General features: G+C 40.7%; 1 protein-coding gene across 1 annotated transcript in view; it reads left to right on the top strand.

Annotated features, from left to right (window-relative positions):
- LOC143413398 (uncharacterized) overlaps nucleotides 1-19,869 on the top strand; it is a 38,448-nt gene that overhangs the window by 13,051 nt on the left and 5,528 nt on the right. The window contains exons 8-10 of the mRNA XM_076876369.1: nucleotides 40-213; nucleotides 6,806-6,979; nucleotides 16,038-16,211. Coding sequence (XP_076732484.1) covers nucleotides 40-213; nucleotides 6,806-6,979; nucleotides 16,038-16,211 — 522 coding nt within the window. The remainder of the gene's footprint in view (nucleotides 1-39; nucleotides 214-6,805; nucleotides 6,980-16,037; nucleotides 16,212-19,869) is intronic.

The following is a 19,869-nucleotide window of genomic DNA, read 5'->3' as shown; positions in this document are numbered from 1 at the left end:
CACTTTAACATCAGTCTTTGTTCATGTTTTCATTTTCAGACTCAACGTCTGTGAACTTCTAGCAGAAAACTGTGAAGCTGTGTCCTCAATGCTCAGCTCTCAGTCCTCTACTCTGACAGAGCTGGACCTGAGTATCAAAAATGTGCAGGATTCAGGAGTGAAGATTCTGTCTGCTGGACTACAAAGTTTAAACTGTAAACTAAATACTCTGAGGTCAGATCAATTGACATTTTGTTTTTTTTAAATGAACCAATTAAACATTTTATTCAAGGGTTCCGGTTCTGGCGCTCGTGGGGATGGACACCTAGTACGAGAGCTCTCGACTGAAACTTATTAAAACTGCCCCAAGTAAATTAATACACTATCTAAGTGCACATAAAGAGGAAAAAGGGGTTTAAATGATGTCCAGAAAGAACAAAATAGCTAAGAAGTTAACGTTTGAAAACGTGGAAGATGGCAATGTGCAGCTAACAGAAGGGGCTAACGTTAGCCCCTATAGGGCTAGCCGAGGCCACTCTCCCACTCCTAGCCGCGAAGATTCTGGGACAGAAGATGAGGTTGACCCAGCAAGTTTGACGCTGATACTGAAAGAACTGAGAGGCGTTGGGAAAGAGGTGAAAGAATTTCGAAAAGACACGAAAGCGCAACTGGTGGAAATAAGGGGTGAGTTGGATAAAGCCAATGCGCGGCTTAATGATGTGGAAACCAGGGTTGCAGAACACAAAGATAAGCTCCAGAACACAGACGAGATTTTGTCTGAGATACTAACAATGCAATTCAATGTTATTTATATAGCGCCAAATCACAACAAAAGTCACCTCAAGGCACTTCATAAATACAGAGAAAAACCCAACAATCACATGACCCCCTATGAACAAGCACTTTGGCGACAGTGGGAAGGAAAAACTCCCTTTTAACAGAAAGAAACCTCTGGCAGAACCAGGCTCAGGGAGGGGCGGGGCCATTTGCTGTGATTGGTTGGAGTGAGAGAAGGAAGACAGGATAAAGACATGCTGTGGAAGAGAGACAGAGGTTAATAACACATATGATTCAATGCAGAGAGGTCTGTTAACACATAGTGAGTGAGAAAGGTGACTGGAAAGGAAAAACTCAATGCATCATGGGAATCCCCGGCAGCCTACGTCTATTGCAGCATAACTAAGGGAGGATTCAGGGTCACCTGGCCCAGCCCTAACTATATGCTTTAGCAAAAAGTAAAGTTTGAAGCTGATCTTCAAAGTAGAGAGGGCGTCTGTCTCCTGAACTCAAACTGGGAGCTGCTTCCACACCCAGTCCAACATAGCCAGGCTTTCTTTGCTGCTTTGACAAAACCTCAAATCCCAGTCAGAGATGATGAGCATCATCACAGTGATGATCATTTCTCTATTAACCCAGGCTTTCTGCTTCAGGATCTGTGCATGCTCAGAAAACAAGGAGACCTTTAAACATAATTTCACTAAATGGATGGATTGAGCTCAGCCTACAGATGAACTGGTGCCAGAGATCATAAAGAACATCAAACAGTCAAATTCAACACTTTTAATGGAAATATGAGATTAATCTTAAAAGTAGAGATAGTGTCTGTCTCCTGAATCCAAACTGGAAGCTGGTTCCACAGAAGAGGGGCCTGAAAACTGAAGGCTCTGCCTCCCATTCTACTTTCAAATACTCTAGGAACAACAAGTAGGCCTGCAGTGTGAGAGCGAAGTGCTCTAATGGGGTGATATGGTACTACAAGGTCATTAAGATAAGATTGGGCCTGATTATTTAAGATCTTGTATGTGAGGAGCAGGATTTTGAATTCAATTCTGGATTTAACAGGAAGCCAATGAAGGGAAGCCAATACAGGAGAAATCTGCTCTCTCTTTCTAGTCCCTGTCAGTACTCTTGCTGCAGCATTTTGGATTAGCTGAAGGCTTTTCAGGGAGTTTTTTGGACATCCTGATAATAACGAATTACAATAGTCCAGCCTGGAAGTAATAAATGCATGAACTAGTTTTTCAGCGTCACTCTGAGACAGGATATTTCTAACTTTAGAGATGTTGCGCAAATGGAAGAAAGCATGCAGGAAAAGTTTCAAACAAAACTAACATCACTGGAGGCTTACTCGAGGAGGGAGTCGCTCAGACTGTACAGGGTGCCGGAGGGAGAAGAATCGGGAGCTCCATCTATGGCCCACTTTGTGGAGAAGCTACTCCGGGAGAATCTCGCCATCCCACCATCAACACCGTTACAAATTCAGAGAGCACACAGAGTGTTATCATTACTCCCTCCGGACGGCTCCCAACCCAGATCGATCCTGGTAAAATTCCTGTGCTTCACAGTTAAAGAAGAAGTGCTGAGGCTCGCTTGGCAAAAGAAAGGTTTTATGCTGAATTCCAGCAAGATCAACCTCGACCACGATTACCCCCCTGAGATCATGGCTATGAGGAAGGAGTATGCAGAGGCACGAAAGGTCCTAAAAGAGAAGAATGTACGGTTTAGGACCCTCTACTCAGCGCGCCTTAAGGTTTTTTTCGAAGAAGGAGTGAAAACCTACAACACGGTGGAGGAGGCAACGGCTGACCTGGCGAGTCGGGGCCTGCCGGTAAAGGTGATTACACCACCGGCAACCCCCAGAGAAAAACTACAAAGATGCCCGCTGTGGCGGGGAGTTGGTGGTCGGCGTCCGCGTCAGATCCGAGGAGCTGCGGGATATAGAGAGAAGCTGCAAGTATACAGACGTGAAGAGAACGAATTTAATGTTATGTATTAGCTATGGACAACATGGTGAAATATGGTTACTGTCGAGCTAAAATGGGTGGGGCTTCTCGTGCTGTGAGTGACGTCGCAGTGGAAAGCCCCCTAACTCAGGGGGTAATAAGGGGTTTCCCTTCAAGTTGTGAGGGTGTCAGTGGAAGTGCTCCACTGTCAGAAGCCAGCTTAGGAGCTTTCAAGCTCCAGTTATGTTCAAATGTTTTCAGTTCATTCCTAACTTTTTTCACTTGTTACTGTTTTAAGAGGGGGTTGCCTGCTGCTATTGAGTTTATGCGCTGTGGTAACTTAATATATCTTTATGGGAAGTGAGTCAGTGAAAGTAATCTCTTTTAATGTTAACGGGGTTCTGAACGTGATTAAGATGAATAAGATACTGTCCAAACTAAGGAAGGAGAAGGCCCAGATTGCATTACTTCAGGAGACACACATGAACCAAGTAGATCACTTGAGATTGAAAAGAAAGGGTTTTAAATATGTATTCTCCTCTTCCGTTAAGTCCAAACACAAGAGGGGTGTGGCTACACTTATCTCTGGTACACTTAACTATGAACATATCTAAGAACTCTGTGACGAGGAAGGCAGATTGGTTAGAATAACAGAATGGATAGAGGGGTCTGAAATCACAATTTTAAATGTTTATGCTCCCCCCGGGAGCGATTGGCTATTCTATAGGAATAGGTTTGATTTATTGGTGGATTCTCAGGGGATAGTTGTCTGTGGGGGGGTTTTAACTTTAGACTTGACCCTAAACTAGACTCCTCCTCCCCAACCAACAAGGTAACAGCACTTACTAGAAAAGTCAATTCCTATATGGTAGAGATGGGGATAATAGATGTATGGAGGGACCGCTACGCATCTACCAGAAATTTCACTCATTACTCTGGTTCCTTTAAAGTGTATGCAAGGCTGGACTACTTTTTTATGTTTAAAGTTGATAGGTTTAGGGTCAAAGACTGTGACATATTAACAAGAGATCTATCTGACCACAGTCCTATCTCTCTATCTTTGCAGGTGGCTAGGAAAAAATGTACCACACTGTGGAAATTGTTATCGCACCTTAATGATCCTGCCATAGTTTCCAAATTAAAGGTAGACATTAAAGAATTTCTAGATGTTAATGACACAGGAGAGGTATCTCCAGCTATTCTTTGGGATACGCTCAAAGCGGTAATGAGAGGTACATTAATTTCTATCGCCTCCCACTTAAAGAGAGTTAAAGGGCAAAAGTTAGCAGATCTACAGGCAAATTTAAAGTTGAAAGAATAGGAAGACATAAACACCGCAAATCCTACTCTGAAGCAGGATATCAGGAAAATACAGGATGAAATTAATGATATTTACACCCAGGAGGCCCAAAATAACTTAATTTTTTTGAGGCAAAAATACTATGAGACAGGAGGGAAATCTGCAAAATATCTGGCACATAAATAACGCAAACAACTAGAGGAAAGTACGATATACCAAATCAAGGACCCCAAGACTAATATTCTGGAATCAAAATTAGAAGACATTCAGAAATGTTTTGAGACCTTCTTTAGGGAGCTGTACTCACAGCCCAATGCTACGGAGGAGAATTGTACTGATGCCTTTCTTAGCTCTCTAGAATTACCTTCACTCCCGTCTCTCAAAAATGAGCTTCTAACACATCCCATTTTAGTGGAAGAAATTAATGCTTTTTCCAGATTAAAACCAGGTAAGGCAGTTGGGCCGGACGGGTTCAGTTCTCAGTGGTATCGCACCCTGAGGGCAGATCTAGTCCCCACATTGCTGAAGTCATTTAACTACATCCTACAGGAGGGAGAAATCCCACCCTCCTGGAGGGAGGCAACTATTTCAATTATCCCAAAAGAGGGGAAAGATAAACGAGAATGTGGAAACTATCGACCAATCAGTGTCCTTAACTTGGATTACAAACTATTTACTTCTATTCTTGCTCGTAGACTGGAGAAGTTTTTACCTGACCTCATCGATTTAGATCAGACTGGTTTCATTCACTATAGACAAACAACTGACAACATTAGGAGAATATTACACATCTCTACTCAAATTTACAGTAAATCGGGATAATGAGAAAATTAAGTACCTGGGAATATATTTGACTGCGGACCTCTCGCTGCTCTTTCAGGCAAACTACGAGCCAATATCTGCAAGTATAAAAGCTGATTTGCACAGATGGAATCTGGTCCCCTTTATGCGTCTCAGCTCCCGGGTAACCGCAATCAAGATGGACACGCTCCCCAGACTGCTTTATCTTTTTAGAAACTTGCCAATAGAAGTGAGCGATTACCAATTTATTGAGTGGGACAAATGGATCTCCAGATTTATCTGGCAGGGCCGAAAGCCAAGGATTAAATATGCTACCCTCCAGCTCCCCAAGGAAAAGGGAGGACTGGGTCTCCCCTGCCTCAGGAATTACTATTATGTCGCTCAAATAACCCCCCTCTTATATTGGTGTAACAAAACATACACGGCTAGGTGGAAGGAACTGGAGTCCAGCCTGTTGGACCGATTCCCCCTACAAGCTGTAATGGCAGATAAGGGTCTAATGTGCCGGCTGGAAAAGCTGGGGAACCCCTGGTTAACCCACACCCTCCAAGTTTGGCAGAAGGTAATCAACATCTGTGGGATACACAAAATGCTAAAAATCTTCAGGTGGGTTGCTTTCGACTCGGATTTTATTCCAAACAGACACGACTCTAACTTTGAAGCATGGATATCCTATGGCCTTACGACATTCCTCTCTCTTACTCATAGAAATATTGTGCTCAGATTTGAGGCCTTACGGGACGATCACAACCTGACAAAATACAACTTTCATAGAAACTTACAGCTGAGATCATATATTGATCATGAATGCAAACTGTCCGACTTCAATGATGCTGAGTCGCATTTTTTCCTCATCCTGAAAAATGCCACAACCATGACCCCTACTAAATCTATTTCTAAACTATACAAAGCCCTCTCTAGTGCCAGCAAGGATAATACTTTATACACTAAGGATAAATGGGAAAGGGAATCAGGGATTGCTATTTCTGTGGGGGAGTGGGAAAATGTTTTGTACTGCCAGTGGTCCACGTCCAGTTCTATGAGCTGGAAGGAACATGGCTGGAAGAATATTATTAGGTACTTCAAGACTCCATATCAGGAGAGGTACAAAGGGGCTTATATGCAATGCTGGAGACAATGCGGCTCGACTGTTGCTAACCATTTTCATGTCTTTTGGGACTGTCCCAAGTTAAAAAACGTTCAGGTCTCCTTAAGTGCAGTCTTTAACGTTCAAATACCTTTAGATTTTAAGGTTTTATACATGGGTTTGGTCCCCTTTCTGGAATGTAGGAGTGAGATTAAGTTAGTGCAATTACTCTTGGTGGCAAGTAAAAAAACAATTACTAGAAGATGGTTAAGCCCAGCCCAGCCTACCCTAGACGACTGGTTTGGGATCATTTTAGAGATATTTAGGATGGAAAAACTTACATATCTGTTAAGAAATCAAAAAGCCAAAATCTACCAAAGTTGGAACAATTGGATCCAATTCATCACCCCCACGAGGGCTGACTTCACTTGATCTCACTATTACTTGGTTGTTTTTTGTTTGTTTGTTTTTTACATTTACTTCTATTACTATTGCTTGTTTATTTACTTATTTCTTCACAATGATTGCAGCATGGGCACCCCTCCCAGTTTGTGTTTATAGTTCCATGTAATGTGTTCTATATATCTCCTTTGGGAGAGCATGCGAGCAACTGTCCTAGTAATAGCTAGTGGAGGTTAATATGCACCCGCTGATCACTTTGTTTATCATTTGCTCTCCTGGACTTAATCTAAAACCTGGAAGGACTTTGTTCCCATGTTATTCATATACTGCTATGCAGATGGTTTTTTCTTGTCCAATCCAAATAAAGATATAATTAAAAAAAAACATTTTATTCAAGTTCATCCATATGATGTTGTATCTTAGTATGTTAAGGTTTCATCAAAAATAAAAAGATGGCATGTAATATAATAACAAACTTTACATAAGTATTATAGATTATCTTTTGTTTTTCAGACTGGGTGGCTGTAACCTGTCAGAGAGAAGCTGTGAAGCTCTGTGCTCAGTCCTCAGCTCCCAGTCCTCCAGTCTGAGAGAGCTGGACCTGAGTAACTCTGACCTGCAGGATTCAGGAGTGAAGCTTCTGTCTGCTGGACTAAAGAGTTCACAGTGTGCAGTGGAAACTCTCAGGTCAGGATTCAAACGTTAACACATATGATCATTTAAAATGTGAATTATATTATTGATTGACTTATCTATAGAGCTTTTAGCTAAACTTATATTTATATTTGAGTGGATTATTAGACTGAATTACTGTGTAAAATTTGTCACAGTCATACGATTTTGTTTATTTATTTATTTTTTTAATTCATGTACTGGCCATTTTACATAAATTTGGCTAATCTTCTACAATATATACATTTGATTTCGTTAGGAACAAAATGTTCAAATTACATATTTTGCTGGATATTGGGTATTAATGAAATTATTATGTCTTTAATGACACCACATTTCCATATGTAGGAGGTTACTGGTGGTATTGTTTCAGTGTTTGAGTTTTCCTTGCAAAGAAACATCTGGAATTTAACAATACATATTTTAAAGCTGTTTTCTCCAAAGGGATTTGTATTAGTGATGGTAAATTTGATTCTTTTTACCGAATCGAGTTTAAATGAGTCACTCACCAAAATGAATCGGGTTTTTTAAGTCATTTGAGTCTCTGAGTCAGTTGCCCAGAGAGTGCCAAAAATGTACTTTTTCTCTCAAACTTAATTTGTTTTTATTTTCATGTAAATCCTACTGCTACGATGAGTGACTGAAAAATAAAAACAACTATTTTATAGAGCAAAAAAGAATAAGATTTCTAAATTGGACATTTATTTTTGTTTATGTTATTAGTATTTCCTCTTTATCATCTTTGCACAAAAACAAAGTGTAGACTGAATGTTATATTGCATCAGTCAGACTATCAGGCTTCATCTCAGATGAAGGAGTGACTCTTCCGTGGTAACAAACTGTGAGTTTCAGCAGCTGAGAGGCAGGAGGGAAGGGTGAGTGAGTGGTCTTGATGCATTCTCAGTCTAGACTAGACTAGAAAGAGGGGCGCTGCTCTTGTGGCGACCAGCAGGTTGTCTCTCTCTGTCAGTGTCAGTGTTTTAACTTATTTTATTTCATTCTTTTATTCCTTTATATATATATTTTTTTGCCTGAGGAAATTCTATAGCATCGGCTTGTGCTTTGTGGAACTTCTTTTAACGAAGATGGGTTTTTTATTTCGCATGATTTTATTGGCAATCCTGACGGTTGTTTGGAGTCATTCCTTTACCATCAATAATCCTGGCTAATGTGCAGTCTCTGAGGAGTAAATTGGATGAACTGCATTTGAATGTCGCACACTTGCGTGGCTACAGGGATACATGTCTAATGGCATTCACAGAGACTTGGCTCAAGGACTCTGACCCTGATTGTTCTCTGGAACTAAATGGCTTCGGGTTTCCCATACGTTTGGATCGAGACCCCGGAGCTACCCAGAAATCTCAAGGAGGAGTGTGTTTGTATATAAATCAGAAATGGTGTAAAAATGTGACCGTTCGTAGACAAGTGTGTCTGCCTGACATTGAGCTCCTCTCTGTGTCTTTGAGGCCGTTTTATCTGCCGAGGGAATTCCCACAGATTAACGTCACCATTGTTTACATCCACCCTAAAGCGAATCCTAAGAATGCGACTGACACCATCTCCATTTTTTTCCTAATAACAAACCATGGTCTTCAAAAGGTCTTATGAGGCTGATTCATGAAAGGAAAAAAGCTTTTATTGAAGGGAATATCTTGAAAGTTAGAGAAATTAGGAAGGAGATCAGATCAGAAATTAAAAAAGCCAAAGTAAAATACAAGGATAAGGTAGAGGCGGAGATGGGTAGCAATAACTTAAGGGTGGCCTGGGCAGGCATGAAACACATGACTGGTCACTGTTACAGTGACTGTAATAAGATAAGTCTTCCTGGTTTTAGTTCAGACTCTCAGTTAGCAAGTAGAGAAGCTTATAGACCCTCTACAATTTGCATACAGGCCTCGTAGACGTGTTGATGATGCAGTGGTCACTCTGTTGAACTTCCTTTATCGCCATCTTGATGGCGCCAAAGCTCATGCTCAGCTCTTATTTATTGATTTTTCTTCAGCTTTTAATACTATCCAGCCACATCTTTTAGCTGATAAACTTCTTAACCAGTTTACACTTGATCTTAATCTCGTTGGTTGGGTTTTAAACTTTTTAACTGACAGATCTCAGTGTGTGAGAGTGAACGGCTGTTTTTCCAAACAGCTGAACTCTTCCACTGGCTCACCGCAAGGTTGTTGTCTCTCTCCTCTACTGTATATTTTGTACACTAATGACTGTCGCAGTACACAGGCCAACAGGCATTTCATTAAATATGCAGATGACACAGTCATTGTAAGCCTCCTTCATGGTGAAGAGGATTCCCATGGGCCTGTTGTGGATGAGTTTGTTTCGTGGTGTGATCAGTCCTTCTTAAAGATCAACACACTGGAAACCAAGGACATGGTTATTGACTTCAGGGAGACATCCCCTCATCCTGCGCTAACAGTGGTAAATGTGCAGCCATTGAACTGGTGGACAGTTATAAGTATTTGGGGGTTGTTCTTGATAAAGCTCTGTGCTTTGAGTCACATCTTGCTGCTACAGTGAAAAAGGTTCAACAAAGACTTTTTAAGGAGGTTGAGAGGTTTTAATGTTTCATCTGCAATGATGACTCGTTTTTTATAAAAGTTTTATTGAATCTGTTTTAACTTTCTGTATCATTGCTTGGTACGGTAATATGTCTCTGAATAATAAGACCAGACTTAACAACCTGGTTAAAGTGGCTGGTAAGATTTCAGGGTGGTCTCAGGTCCAGCTTGTGGACTTTTATAACAGGCATGTGCTGAGGAAGGCGACCTCTGTCATGTTGTGTTCAGATCATCCTCTCTTTAATGATTTTCAACTGCTTCCATCAGGTCGTCGTTATAAAGTGCCTGCAGTGAAGACAAAGAGACATAGATTGTCTTTTGTACCTACTGCTATTATCATAGTTAATAACACTGAACCATATGTGTTGTTGCCATTGCACATTGTACTTTTTTGATGAAAAATCTAGGTTGTTTTCTCAGGCTTATATTATATTATATTATTTTGGAGTGTGTATGTGATGTGTTGGTTGCCTGTTTGTTTGTTTGTACGGACATACTGCAAATCAATTTCCCGTTAGGGACAATAAAGTTACCAATAACCAATAATCATCCAGGTAAGTAAATCTCCAAAAGTTGATTCTGTTCATCTGGACGTGGCGTTTTGTGGGAGAAATGTTTCATCATCATCCAGGTGACTTCTTCAATCTCGGCTGACTGCAGGTTTCAATCTTATAAACAGTACATTTGCATAATGACTGAAACCAGCCCACTGAAGGAACAATGGGCTGGGAGGTCAGTTCCTTAATCATAATTATGCAAATTCTCATGACCATTGATCAACAACCACTGATCAAAGCCCACTGATCAAAGCCCACTGATCAAAGCCCACTGATCAATGGCCATGAGAACCATTCACAGAGAGTTGGGGAATGGCTGCAATCACAGCATTTTAATCATTCTTTTAAAGGCTGTAGATTGGAGCCATTGCTCTAACAGTGTACAAATGTAACAGGGCTTGGTGCTGATGCTAACAGTGCTAGCTGCTTCAGCCTTTATTTACACATTATAAGCACATTTCGCTTATTTTAAACAGTATATAAAACAGCTAGTACTGCTGGGACTTTATATTTTCACAAGCTAACATGAGCCAATCAGTGAGATGTCTAGCCATGACAGTTGTATGTTGCTGTGAGAAGAGTCGGGCTACATACAGTGATGATAGTGTTAGCCATGTTAGCATTTAGCTTCTGTGTTTACACTTCTTGTTTATTGCTAGCTGCTCTGTTTAGTTGCTTTAGGGTTTCTTAGTTTACTTTTCCTGCATTATTTTGGTAGTTATCGTGCTTGGTGTCATAAGTTCAGTTTGACTTCCTCCCCTGACATTGTCTACATTAGTTTCAGCTGTGGAAGGATTTATTGAGTGTTTTCTATTTCTTCCATTTGAACAATAGTGGTGCACTCTATGCTTGTAGCTGCTGTGTGCTACGTTCTTCTGTCAAACAAGATGGCGCCTGTGTTTGGCTTTGCCGCCGCTGCAGCTTGCTGGAGGCAACAATGTAGTTTTTCACTGTCGTCAATCATTTTTTGTAATGTCATTTTTGCTCTTTTGAGTTCTGACTTAATTTCTGCTGCTTTAAATTATGATTGGGAGATACTGTTAACCCTTTAAGGCCGGTCAGAGTGGGAACGCTCAGTTTTGCGTAACTATTTTTAAATGCCTGTAGATCGGCAACCACACAAGCTAGTGCAATAATTTTTATTTTTGCATGTGAAACCGGAGTTGTACTTACATCTTATGTATCCAGCTTATCCTAGGTCACCGTTTCCTTCCACACATAGCTTTGCAAAAGTTGCATAAAAAGCACTTGCAGCAACAAAAAAGTAATATTCCAGAAACACGCTTTGCCAATCCGATCAGATGTTCATAGCACTTCCTACGTTGGAATAGATGTCAGCCCAAACTATCGTATGTCCGCCATTACCTGCCCGAAACCTGAAGTGATGTCGTTTTTGCGAAAATTCTAGTTGTTTGTTTGTTTGTTTGTTTTTACCTTGAAGCCTACACTGGTGTTTTTAAAAGTCATGTTTGAGTTTACCCTTTCAGTATAGTTTCTGGGAGGCTTAGAACTCAAATTACACAGTTGGAAATAGTTTATTTTGATGCACTGAAGTTTTTCTTGCAAATTCACATGGTAGTATTTATTTTAGTTTTTCATGCAGTATATACAATTTGGTGTATCTCAAAAATACAACTATGGATACACTCAAATTACATTTCCTGGGGTTGGAAACTATTTTGTGCAACTTTTTTAGTTCTTCCGTTTTGAGGGATAAACCTCTTAAATTTCTCCAACTACAAATATATGTAAAAATACAAAACAAAACAATTTTCAATTTGTTCTAGTTTATTGCACTTTTTGCTGTATATGTATATATGTATATGTAGTTACTATGGACTGAATGCATACATATTATTAAAATTTGGGCTATAACGGTTGTATTGATGTATAGCAACTTGAACTGCTCCCCAAAATGGCACTACAGCAGTGGTTCCCAAACTTTTTTTGCTGGGCCCCCCTTTGTTTTACACGAAAAACGTTCGCCTCCCCCCCGGCGCGTGAACAGCACGCACACGCACTAACACATCCTCCAACCACACACGCCCATATTTTGCTCCATTGCGGTTTATTTCACACCTCAAACATTTAGTAAACAATTAAGCAAATACAAGTAATCTGCAATAAATTACAGGTAGTAAGAAAATAAACTACTAAATCTTTTACGCTACGTCCGCACCTACACTGGTATTTTTGAAAACGCAGCTGTTTCATCCAAACAGTGTTTCAAATCACCAAAAACTGAGATTTTTTTAAAACTCCTTTTTTGCGGACGAGGAATACAGAGTTCATCTGGCAACGTCAAAGGTTGCGCCTTTTTTCACGTCACGTTATTGTTTATGTGAGATGAATTGCAGAATGGCAGACAGAGACAAAATACTGTTACTCTGAGTATCTGCAGGTTTCACACGCAGTTACTGTCCCTCCATTTACAAAGGCGTCACGGGTAGTTGTTTTTTCTTCTTCTGTAATACTAATCAACATTGCTGTCAATACATTTTCAAAAAATGCCTCTCTGTGCAAAATGGGTTCAAAAACATAAACAGCTGTGGGATCCTGTTTGTCTGTGATTTGAATCGAGGGAACAAATCGTGGCAGGATCAGCCTGATGTTATTTGTATCCCGCTGTAACTTTACTCTATAAAGAGCAAACATCTCCAAAATGTCAGGAGTAGTTAGTCACTACAACAAGTGTTTGTGAACTAAAAATTAAGAATGTGGGATCCTGTTTGTCCATGATTGGAAGAGCCCAGCGCTGCTCCCGACGCAGGGACCTACCTCAGCACCTGTGCAGGTGAAGCCAAAGGGCAGATTTGCTTCACCATATTTTCTAGTCTTTGGCTTAGAATGAAGTTGGTTTGGAAACATATTCAGCGATGCTTCATCTCCTGCTTTGCGTTTCTGTGGGCGCCGTGCTAGCAGTGTTCAAGCGTCTTAAAGGGTTTAACATCAAAGATTCAGTGGAGAGCTACTGTAACAGCTGAACAGAAAAACTCTTCCTCCCCTGGTGTGCTACTCTTCACAACCCGCAGGACTTTCACCCTCAAGAGATGGAAAAGGGGAACGAGGGCCGACGTCCAGGTGAAACTGAGAAGCTACCAGAGGCTAGCTTCTTGGCTGTGGGGAGAATCCTGGTGCCTGCGTCCACTTCCTCTCCTGACATTTAGTTAATATGTTACGCCGGTGACTGGGACCTGGGCTCTGTGGCTCAGAAGCAGTTTTTCTCACGGTGTGTCCGTCAAACGTTCACTGTTTTTATTGATAACAGCTATGTCTGCTCATCGATCATTGCTTCCCCCAGCTCTGGAGTCGCTGCCCTGCCCAGCAGGTCCACAGGTCTGCATTGTCTTTATTTCAAGTGCCGCTGCAGTCAGCTGTTGATTTTGCAGATCGACCGTCATCAACTCGGTTGGCCCCGCTTAACGTTCGCTCCATAACAAACAAATCATTTATTCTAAGCGATCTCTTTATTAAAGAGTCTCTAGATTTCATGTGTCTGACTGAGACGTGGCAGCAAAATAAGAATTATGTCCAATGTTCCCTCTAATGTTTCATGTGTCTGAGCGAACACACAAACTCCCTGAGCGGTCCCTTGGATCACTGGATCACGTTGTCATTAACGTGGCTTCACTCTACATCAACCAAAACACCGGTGTCGGCACATGAGGACGCTGTCATAGCCCGTCAGCGACGTTGATTAGCTGCGTATATACGAATGTGAATCATTGGCTGGACTATGGGATAAGGCGGCATCGTTCTAAATACTGGAGCAGCCAGTCACTGACTAACACTGCAAAGCAGAATTGTTAACGTATTTATTTTAATTTCAATTCAGGTTAGTATTTAGTATTTAGTATTTATTTATTTATTGTCATTGTCAAGAACAATGAAATTGCGTTTGGGGCTTCCATACAACCCAAAAAAAAAGAAGAAAATAATAAATACCCCTTAAAACCCAAGTGTACATATTTAACCCAGTGTGACTCCAATGCAATAAGACAATCCTTAGCAACAACATGAGAACATGACAAGTAATGTTCGTAGAAAATCAGACAAAGACCTGAGAAACATGACAAAGTACAACAATGCAACCCATTCAATATTATTGTACTGTGAGATATGATATCAGATATGATAGTTATCTATTTAAGAAGGAGGGGGGGGCAGGAGGGGGAAGAGAATAAAGATATGATGCACCAATGCAGACCAGTTCATTGCTATTAAGAAGTTGGATATGGTTATTGTCCGTGAGAGGGGGGCAGAGAGTTCAGGAGCCTCACAGCCTGTTAGATATCTTTTTGTGCGCAATGCAGATACTCTGTGTGCAGAGAGCGTGTCAGCGGATTGCGCCCGTGCGCAGCTTAGAGGGAACATTGATTATGTCCACTTGAATGAAATCTGCCCGGCTGGCTGCTCCATCATCTGAACTCCGCGTCTTTTAGGACGTGGTGGAGGACTCGCTGTTGTTTACCAGGACAGATTCACATGCAGTCTGATGACCTCGGACTCCTTTTCTGCATTTGAGTCACAGATGATGGTCAGTTCTCTAAAAACCAGTTATTGTATTTTATTCTACCTGATGGGGTCTTTCTAACTGAATTTAATGACCTTCTGACATCCATCATTTCATTGGAGAAGGTTGGGAGATTTGAGCCGTCATATTGATGAAGCATCCTGTAACACTGCTGCTGAGCTCATCACTGTCACTGAGTCTTTTAACTTTAGGCAGCATGTTTCTGGCCCCACACATACAAAGGGTCACACACTGGATCTTGTTTTCTCCCTGGGTTTAAATATACATGATGTAAGTGTGGAGGATGTCCATGTGAGTGACCATAGCTGCATATTTTTTAACTTGTTATTTTACTTGGATCCTTCATCTCCTAAACTGATGATCCAAAGGCAGATTATAAACCAAGATGCTGCTGGAAGGTTCTCTGCCATGTTTGACCCTCGCATGGCTCGTAGTGACCTCGACTCACGTATTTTATCCTTTAATGATCAATGCAAGTTGTTGGAAAGCCCACTGATAACATGTTTACATGGCTAAAATGTTATGGCTCATTCATTGATAGTATTTTCGCCATAGAAATTGTTATGTCCTATATTGTTGAACCCACCATGTCTATGCTGATGCTCTTTGAACGCACCACATACGTACTCGAGGCCATGCAGTGGCTGCTAGTCTGTGTTCTCAGTATTTTTATGTGTCAGTTCCAGTTTTAGAGCTCTAAAGTGCAGCTATCGTGTTAGGAATATGTTAGGAATAGACAGGAACACTGAGCACACTGAGGTCAAATCTTTATTTAGGGCGACCGTGGCTCAGGGGGTTGGGAATCGCATCTGTAACTGGAAGGTCACCGGTTCGATCCCTGGGCTCTCTGTCCTGGTCGTTGTGTCCTTGGGCTTTACCCTACTTGCCTACTGGTGTTGGCCAGAGGGGCCGATGGCGCGATATGGCAGCCTCGCTTCTGTCAGTCTGCCCCAGGGCAGCTGTGGCTACAACCGTAGCTGCCTCCACCAGTGTATGAATGTGAGAGTGACTGAATAGTGGCATTGTAAAGCGCTTTGGGTGCCTTGAAAAGCGCTATATAAATCCAATCCATTATTATTATTATTTTACCACTCGCTGCATTCTTGATGTTCATGTTCTTCTCTTTCCCCTCACCCTGCAACCAGTCATGGTAGATGCTCCTCCTGGAGCCTGTTTTCACTGGGAGGATCTTTGTGTCAAAGGGAGTTCTTCTTCCCACCATCACCAAGTGCTGCTCACAGTGGAGGCGGTTACCTTACACTGTTAAACAGCTTCAGATGACTGTTGTTGTCTGTTGGGTATTGTCACTTATAAATAAAGTTACATTGAATGGATGTATGGATGGATAGATGTTATTGTGACGAAGAGAAAACGATTGTTGACAGATTGATTGTTGTTTTGTGTGTCTGCAGTCTGTCAGGCTGTCTGATCACAGAGGAAGGCTGTACTTCTCTGGCCTCAGCTCTGACCTCCAACCCCTCCCATCTGAGACAGCTGGACCTGAGCTACAATCATCCAGGTGATTCAGGAATTAAGCTGCTGTCGGCTGGACTGAAGGATCCAGGCTGGAGACTGGACACTCTCAGGTATGGAGAGAATGTCTGATAGAGGAGGAAGAGCTGGAAACATTTCCTGTGTCCTTCACTCACTTCCTGTTTGTTTCCTGCAGATGAGACATGAACAATCACACATGCAGGAATATTTTCAGGGACAGACACACTAGTCTAGCTGGATAGTTCATGGATATTTATGTAGGGGTCTCCAAGGAGTCTGGTTGCAGGAACATTTAGGTCACAGGTGTACCTGAGATAGATACCAGTGTACCTAATAAAGTGTCAGCCATGTGTATGTTTCCCATGCTGTATGTCCACAGTGACAGAAGGATGAAACAAGGCTGTGAATCATTTCAGTCTGTGTTTGTGACAAAGAGGCAGACAGGAGCAGCTAACATTTGGAAATGGAAGCTTAAATAATGACAAACTCTACATTCACAGCTGAATTAACAATAAATTTGTTCTCAAGTGCACATTTAGCAGCTAATGCTATTACTGTTTTCCCTTGCTTTCTACAACTTGAGCAGCTATTGCTAAGTAGGCCACTTTGCTCTGCTAAGGATTTATGTGACCATGATGAAAACTCTGATAAGCTAATGCTGCTAAGCTAATACTGTTTATGGGCCCTGTTAGAATCAATATTTCATGCTCATTCTGTTGTTTGAGAACAATATTAACGTTTCACATCATTATAACACAAGAGAAAAGGGTATTAGCGTTAGCTACTAATGCTTATTCACCTCAAATTAGCTTTAGCTGCTAATGGTAGCCTACTTAGCAATAACTGCTCACTAATATAATGCTAATTCACATCAAATTAGCATTAGCTGCTCAAGTTGTTATAAGGAAAGAGAAAACGGTATTAGCATTAGCTGCTAATAATTGTTCACCCCTAATTAGAGTTAGCCCCTAATGGCAGCCTACTTAGCATTAACTCCTGACGTCGTTGTAATGCAGGGGAAAAGAGTTACCATTATCGGATAATGCTAATTCACATCAAATTAACATTAGTTAACAACGGTAGACTTCGTATCATTAGCTGCTGTCATTCTTACAAAGCAAACAGTATGAGCATTAGCTGTTAATGCTTTCTCATCTAACATTAGAATTGGCCACTAATGGCGTATTGTTAAAAAGTAAAAAAACACATTGTTAGCATAAGCGGATGATGCTAATTCACCTAAATTAGCATTAGCTAATGATGGCTACATACCTAGCATTAGCTACTGATATTGATATAAATCAAGAAAATATGGTATTAGCATTAGCTTTTAATGCTTTTTCATCTAAAATTAGAATTAGCCACTAATGGCGTGCTATTTAGCATTACCTCTTCACATCGCAGGGGAAAAGTTAAAATTAAATTTAAAAAAATGTTCAGATTAGCTACTCATATTGTTAAAAAGTAAGAAAAAACATTGTTAGCATAAGCGGATAATGCTAATTCACCTCAAATTAGTATTAGCTAATAACGGCAACCTACTTAGCATTAGCTGGTCATATTGTTATAATGCAAGAAAATATGGTATTAGCATTAGCTGCCAATTCCTAAATACCTAAAATTAGCATTACCTGTAATGGAAGTCTACTTAGCATTAACTCCTCACTAATGTAATGCTAATTCACATCAAATTAGCTTTAGCTTTAGTATTAGCTGCTAGCACCAGCCTACCCAGCACTAGCTGCTCACATTGTTAAAAGGGAAGAGAAAACGATATTAGCATTAGCTGGTAATAATTATTCACCCCTAATTAGAATTAGCTGCTAATGGCAGCATACTTAGCATTAACTCCTCACATCGTTATAATGCAAATGAGGCTAACTTACATTAAATTAGACTGCTGTTATTAGCTAATGCTATTTAGCAGTAGCTGCTCACATTGTTATAAAGCAAAGGAAAACGATATGAGCATTAGGTTCTAATGCGTATTTGCCTTTAATTAGACGTAGGTGCTAATGGCGACCTACTCAGCATTAGCAGCTCAGATGTTGTATTGCTAGGGAAAAGAGTGTTAGCATTAGCCGTTCACATTGTTATAAAGTTAAGGGAAATAGTGTTAGCATTAGCTACTCACATTGTTAAAAAGTAAGTGTTAGCATTAGTGCATAATGCTAATTCACATCCAATTAGCATTAGTTAATAACGGCAGCCTATTTAGCATTAGCAGATAATGTTGAATTTGGCCCACTGGAAAAGTTAAGAACTCAAGATTTAGGAGTGTTTCTCGATAGCTCTTTCTCATTTGAGAAACAAATAAATGTTGTTATTAAAACCAGCTGTAAGCTTTATATTGTTGATTGTCATTTCCCATATGGAAAAGATATATAAATCTTATAAAGTTTGTATCTGTCTTGTGTGAAACTTGTATGAAAAGCATACAAGAGTGAAAACAGATATAAGATCCCTTGAAAAATTATATAATGAAACTTGTATGTTTTCGATACTTACTAAAACAATATATGAAAGTAATGAGAAAGTGGCCACTTTCGTGAGTATGACTTTCATCATATAAGTTTTTAGTCTTTTCCATATGGGATATGCTTAAAAATATTTACTCATACATGCTTAGTTTTATAATCGATTGGATGATGATAGAGGTTCGATCCTTAGTAGTCTGTAAAGACTCTGTGTGCCTTCCAGAGTGCTCTGGCATGCACACACCACTTGGGGCCATGAGAGAGGTCGTACCCTCTCTTACTGATTTATGGTGTAGGACAGGGGTCTCAAACTCAATTTAGCTGGGGGCCGCTGCAGGCAGAGTCTGGGTGAGGCTGGGCCGCATTAGGTTTTCCACAAGAAAGGCATGGTTAAAAAATTCCAATCTTCTCAAATCTCTTTATTTTTATTTTTTAACACAAAATATGAAAAATAAATAAACAAATTAAGAATTAATAAGAAAATAAATCAATCTGTAATACATAAATAAAATAATAATAAGATATTTTTAGTCAGTGAACTTGTGTGTATCTTTCAGTCTTCTATATCTGCTGTGTTTAGATTGAAATGTCTGTATTAACAGTTCTATAACCTTCTTCTGAACATGAATGGAACACTGTAGAAAATGAACTGTTCTTCTGAACATGGCTTCTCTTGCCTACTCCTTGCTGCTAGAGACCTGGCAGCGTTTCCTCTCGCATAGCCGAGCCAGATTTGGCCTGAGGGAGGAAGCAGTTGCGACCCTCAGTATGTCTTGAAGATGATCATCCGTAAGTCTGGACCTGTACTTGGACTTATTGAAGTTCAAAGTGGAGAAGAGCTTTTGGCACAAGTATGTGCTACCAAAAAGGCACATGGTCCGCTTGAACATTCGGGAAAGCCGAGGGAAACTAGGGCTCAAGTCTCTCAAAAATTGTCCAAGCTTGTCTGCTTTTCCACTCACCTCCCTGAACTTTGCTTTGAGTTCAGAGTTGCACTGCAGCTCAATGAGCTCCATTTGAAGCACAGAAGGGGCATCTTGCACATCAAAGGAGACGGGGTCCGCAAAACTGTGAAAGGTGGCTCTGTGTGTCTTGAAGTCAGCAAATCTGTGATCAAATTCCTCCTGTAGCCTCAAAATGACATCAACATACTCGTCAGCACTGAATGGTGTGCCTGCATCCACGAGAGCCTTGCATGCTGGGAAATGGCAAAGGTTTGTCTGAGAGAGCTGAGCTTTCCAGAGCGCCAGTTTTGTGGAGAATGCTCTCACGT

Source organism: Maylandia zebra, linkage group LG2 (genome assembly GCF_041146795.1).
Source record: "Maylandia zebra isolate NMK-2024a linkage group LG2, Mzebra_GT3a, whole genome shotgun sequence".
Lineage (NCBI taxonomy): Eukaryota > Metazoa > Chordata > Actinopteri > Cichliformes > Cichlidae > Maylandia > Maylandia zebra.
The sequence above is the reverse complement of the archived record's forward strand: the minus strand, read 5'-3'. Positions and strand labels throughout refer to the sequence as shown.